The sequence below is a fragment of the Etheostoma cragini genome, chromosome 24 (genome assembly GCF_013103735.1).
Source record: "Etheostoma cragini isolate CJK2018 chromosome 24, CSU_Ecrag_1.0, whole genome shotgun sequence".
Lineage (NCBI taxonomy): Eukaryota > Metazoa > Chordata > Actinopteri > Perciformes > Percidae > Etheostoma > Etheostoma cragini.
The window spans coordinates 11,607,087-11,613,086 of NC_048430.1; the positions used below are offsets into that span (position 1 = coordinate 11,607,087).

The window sequence follows — 6,000 nt, forward strand, 5'->3', positions numbered from 1 at the left end:
TACTTAACAAAGGACAAGCCTGTGCTTTGGAGAAATGACACAGCGCTTCTATCTCAGCCACTATCCAGTACATGCAGCATTTAGACCGTCGTTAAGACACTTTTAGAACGTGAAAAGCTATGAATCAAGGTCTAAATTTGGGGTTTGTCCACATGTTGTACTTCTGCATGCCTATTTTCCCAGATGCCAAGGTTGGAAAAGCTCAGTCTAGGTTCGAGGGCTAAGAATATCAAAGCCACTTCCTGTATTGTCGCTGTTCTCCCAACAGGATTTAATGTCATATGGTCTACTTTCTTTGTGGAGAATCATCTACATAATGCCAACTTTTCAGAGATAAAGATCCTTTCAGTCATCAACGATCATCCATACAGCCTTGTGTGGATATACAGGAGGAGAATTAGTTTATTTTTGCAAAGCAGCAGGTGTGGGAGAAGTTTGGAGAAGACCTGGAGGAGGACTTTGGTTCAATTTACAAAAAAAAAAATGAGGTGGGGAACCACAACAAACTGAGATGAAACAATTCATTGATTGTGAAACTGACTATCTTATGGGTTCGGGACAGGTATCATACAGGAAATCATAGCAATTTTACCAACGAGACCGTTTTTATATGAAAGGGAAAGAATCAAAATTTTAGCTTGTAGATTTGGGAAACCACGTCAACCTTGCTGATGGAACCTTTTCTCATTTACGTCTGCCTGTCTTATTTTCTGAATGTTGTGCTTTGCTTTTTAACGCTGATTCGTTTTAAAGAGTAACTGCCATCTTTTTTTATTAAACTGAACCCTGTTTTCCTTGGTTTTTGTGTTAGAAATCCTCAGAAATCCTTTCCATAGTATTGTCATTAAAATATTAATCTGAGCCTGTCAGCGGCAAAACAAGCACTTTTGTGGATGTAAATTGAAGATGCACAATTGCCCAATAAGTTACATTATAGCTTGTTTCTTGCTTAATACAGGACCAATGTCAAAGATTGTTCTTCCCAACAGTCACGTACACAAAAACAGAAAAATCGGGTCCAGTAAAAAAAAATGGAAGTTACCCTTTAACTGAATCTCCAGAAATCTTGACTTGAGCAGCTGTGTTGTATCAGTATCAGTTTTGCCTTTTAAAAATCACCTTGTAAAACCTAATTTTATGGACTTGCTGTTACATGATGTCTTTGTTTTTATTGTGTTCACTGTTATTTTTCACCCTCTGTCCTTGTCCTTTTATCTTGTGGTAGCCTCTTCACTGTTAATCATTTCCTGTCTTTGAAGTCTTCTTTTTATTTGAATGTAAGTGCTTTGTAAGATTGTATTTCTAACATTTTAAAAGCTGTGTATGTAAATAAAATATATTATCCCAATTAGAGAGCGGCAAAGAAAAAGGGAGACACAGGGAATTTTGTTACTCTCGTTGTTAGGTCGGAACACACACACAAACATACAATTTCAACCCAAAAATGCATACCAATATGAAAAGAAAATGACCTAATGAGCGAGAAGCAAGGCATTTTCTGCAGACAAAAGCTAATAGGAACTAGGAAACAAGGAAATGGAGTGACAACTGTTTTTTAGTCAAAGCTGACAGAGCAACTTGCTGCTCTCTGGTTTCATCTCAAGGTTGACAAACATGTCATTACATGATGCAAAAACCCTTAAAAGCAACAGTAATGAGGGCTTTAAAAAATATGGAACAAACCAGCCTCAAATGTGGATAATCACTCGCACCGCAATGCACTTCAAATGAAGTCGCACGCGTGCGCTTGAAGTCCAGTGAAGCGGGAAAAAGAAGAAGTAAAAGTGCGGGACCTTTTTTTAGTGTGTGTGCTGGAGAGTTCCATGAATACATAAAGCCCTGAGTTGTCCCGGTACAGGCCGGCCTGCCGTGCGAACAGGCCTCCTCGCCGTAACAACAAACTGGAGTCCTGCAGCGTTTGTTTGAGGTGGAGGGGGGGAGGGCTGTGAACTTCAGACGTAGGAGCCGAGGAGGAAAAGGCTGAACAGTTGGAGTAAAGGGGGCCCCGGGGTGCTGCAGGGGCCGCAACAGGAAATGCTGGGAGGTACCGTGACGGATCGGCGGCCGTGTGTGTGTGTGTGTGTGTGTGTGTGTGTGTGTGTGTGTGTCAATAGCTTTTATGAAAACTCAAATCTCTGCCCACTTTATGAAGTAAACTAGTCTTTCCAATATGTCCCTTACAACCAGTGGTGAAATGTAACTAAGTACATTTACTCCAGTACTGTACTTAGGTCCAAATGTTGAGGTACTTGTACTTTACTTGAGTCTTTTCTTTTCATGCCACTTTCTACTTACACTTACAGACTTTTAATTTCGTAACATGTAAAATGCAAGTGCGAGCTGCTTAATTAAACACATAAATCATTTGTTATATGAAACTTGAAAATTAGAAAGGAGAAAGGAGAGAGAGATAGACAGAGAGAGAGAAAGAGACAGAGAGAGTGACAGAGAGAGAGAGAGAGAGAGAGAGAGAGCACAAGGTGACAATTTCAAACATATTCATATATTTAAACATAAAAAACCACTTGACAGCAGTAAAGATTATTTGGTTATTAACTAATCGATTTGTCGACAGCTGTGTTATACATTTCTTACAAATCTGAATCCAAACTCCCTTCTGACTCTTTTTTTTTTTTTTTTAAAGCGCTGAGAAAAGCTGCTGGGACCCGCGACCCCGGCCCACACTGACTGCTGTAGTTTGAAAGTAACCAGACTCCCGAACGCATTTGTTCAGCCGACGCTAAGTGACCAGCACTGACGAATAATTGATGACTCCATAGCAACAGGCGGGGTGTTTTCCTTTGGCAACTAGTTGATGCTGTTGGAACAAGAAGACCGAAACGCAACTTTGTTTTTATGAGAACAGTTAGACGCACACTCTTTTTGTACGGATGCACTTTTTTAAAGAGGGAAGAAGTCTCAGTCGCAGCCTGTTTTCGGGACAAACAGTCTAAATTTGAAGCCTGTGACGTTGATGCTGGAGCTGTGTTATACCTCCTTCCTATCTAGAGAGATATTTCTTCATAAATAAAAGGTTCTGCTGCTTTCAGTATTCTAACAAAACACAACAAACTGCTTGTTGAATTTAAAACAAATAAAATCCTTTTCAACAGGATTGAATTGAACGCTGAAAAGGCAGCACTATAAAAGGAATGACAGCTACATTATAAAGTGCAGTTTTCCACTGATATCTTCTTTCAACTAACACAAAAAAAGTCTTTCCCAATGTGTGGCAGCCTTTTGTGTTGTGTTAATTGCGATAGTTGATATTGTGATGACGATATAATAAAACCATGTATTGTGCAGCCCTGGCATTTCCCTAAACACACTCTGTCTGAACCAACATGTGCATATTAGCATGACGACCCACAGCGTGGAGCAGGTGTACTGCTGGCTCGCCTCTTTTCCTTTTCACTTCACACCACCTACATAGGCAGCCACAAGGGCCATATTTCACAGGCCTGCACTGATATAGCCTCTCAGCTATAGGTGACAATCACACACACACACACACACACACAGCCCCACGCACGCACGTGCACACACCCACGCGCACACACGCACTGTCCTTTACTGTAAATAGGAACCTTGTCTCTCAGGCTGTCTGGATCTAAAGGCTGCTATTTTCAAGCGAGGCAGCGGAACAATACAAGGAAGCTCGCAGGAATAAACTGGATTATACAACAAGTAGATCCGACCGGGCAATCGGATTGGTCAAGTAGACAAATCAGCCTGACAGCACACCACAGGCCCATCACTTCAAAGTCAGCCTCGCTTTGCCAGACCTTCCTCAACAACGCTGCGGAGGACGGTTAGTGGCTAGTCCACACAGCCTTCCTGGATGGGAGAAAAACATGCTCTGGTTTATTGGCATTTCTTTAAACCAATCAGAATCGCCGTGACGCCGCTAGGCGCCGGATGGAGCAACGGTGCCGCTGCAAAATAGCCTTGGGAAGGAACTGGTGTTGGTGGAACGTGCGTGTTTAAAAGCTGTTTAGAGAGTTGAATTTAAAAACAGTTTTTCAGGAACTAAGTAATAATTCAGGAACCACAGTAGAACACACGAAAGCAAGTAGTACTGTAAAGTCATCAGAATAATCAACTTATAACGCTCTGAAGTCAACTTTCACTGGCTGTGTTTCGGATCAGCTGTGCCGGTGACATCCAAGCAATCGCTACAAAGCTAACGTTAGCTTAAGTTAGCTGCTGACTTAACATGGAGGGACTAGAATTTTCTACAAATACCATATATATATATATTGTGTTGGCTTTGGTGCAGTGAAATCCATCTAATCTGTTCCAGGGTCCATTATAAGATTTGGGTTCAGCAACTGAACCATTTTGGGCAGCACCTTAAGCCGATTGAATGACACTAAAAGACTTTATTTAAACCCAGTGATTGTAGTCGGACTTCTTTAGCTTTGAGTTTCGTCTTTAAGCTTTTTTAATGTTAATTATTGATAACGTGATCTAGCTTTTCAGACACAGATATGGTGATAATAACCGTCCAGAAGGATGCGAAAAAGAGACACAAAACTCCCAAAAAGAGACACAAACCGACTACAAAGAGACGCCAAATGACCACAAAGACCCAAAACAACCCCAAAAGAAACGAAAATGACCAAAAAGAGACACAGATATATGTTATTAGGGACTTCTAACAAGTCATACAATTTGCAGAATTACATATGATTGGAACGTCTGGTGTGACGAGAAAAATGAGAAAACCCTTAAACTTTGCATGTGAGCAAATAGGAATTAAATATCCATTCTCTGTATAAAAAAATAAAAAGTTTGATGGCAACAATGACTCATGATTGTCGTACATTCGACAACGAAAAAGTAAGGTCATAAAATATATATCAAAATAAAACTCACTGGGATTGTCAGGCAGACAAATTGACCAACACACATACATATACACACATACACACACACACACAAATATGCTATATACATATATATATATACAGATCCATACTTTACGTCTGTGTATCAATACAGTATTGCCACGGAAAATACACAAATCCAACCGGCATGCGTGGGGGTGGCGATCACAGGCCATGGATTCTGTGCCGGCCAGAACAGCACGAGAGACAAAATAACAGACTTTCGGCGATTTGGACCCACTCACCGTTGAAGAAGCTCTTGACCTTAAGGTAGCCGACGCTGAGGCGGAGCACCGACAGCTTGTCCAGCCGAGCCCGGACCTCCTCGGTGAACGGCAGCAGGCTGGTGAGCTTGTCCAGCTCGCCGTTGAGCCGGTCGCGGTGGCGTTTGGACGGGTTGGACTTGGTGCCATCTGGTGAGGGTTTGGGTCTGCCAACACACGAAGGAAAAGACAACATTAAAACATGGGAACAAAGAAGGGTCCAAGTCCTACTGACATGCAGGTTTCTATAGGTTTCACCAAGTCAAAGTTTAGGATTTATGAATAAAAATTTTATATCTCGACATAAAACAAAAAAAAACACCTTACACAGGAAAAATCTGAGAGTATTTTTTCCAGAGTAACTATTATTTTCCTCTAAGGGAACACTATTCAATCATTTTGGAGTGTAAATATGACCTACAGCCACTAGAGTGAGAGCAAAGATACAGAATAAATTCTATTGGAGTAAGATATTATGACCACGCCCACTAACGTTCCTTAAGTTTCGTTTCTGCCAAACGTTACAGTCTTTCGCGTACTTGAAAAGAGCGGACTGACTCGAGGAACTTGCAAAACAGAAGAGATTCACAGAAGACCTTTTCCTAATTTCATTGCGGCATGCCAGGTAACTTTACGTGTATTACTATTATTATTGTTTAACTTAATGTTTGTAAGATAATAATGTTTAGCAACATTAGCATTGCAGTTTAATGTTAGGCTAGCTAGCTTACTGAACTGTTGGAAATTAGTCAGATGCTAACGTTAGCTTAACTAGCTAGCAAAAGCTACTTTTGGCAGTTTAGGGGCAATATTGATGTCAAGTGAATCAGTGAAACGTTGGTATTACG

The 6,000-nt window shown here is 40.9% G+C and overlaps 1 protein-coding gene across 1 annotated transcript in view; it reads right to left on the reverse strand.

Annotated features, from left to right (window-relative positions):
• LOC117939460 (aryl hydrocarbon receptor-like) overlaps positions 1–6,000 on the reverse strand; it is a 64,642-nt gene that overhangs the window by 41,122 nt on the left and 17,520 nt on the right. Inside the window, exon 2 of the mRNA XM_034864829.1 lies at positions 5,135–5,319. Within this exon, the coding sequence (XP_034720720.1) occupies positions 5,135–5,319 (185 nt within the window). The remainder of the gene's footprint in view (positions 1–5,134; positions 5,320–6,000) is intronic.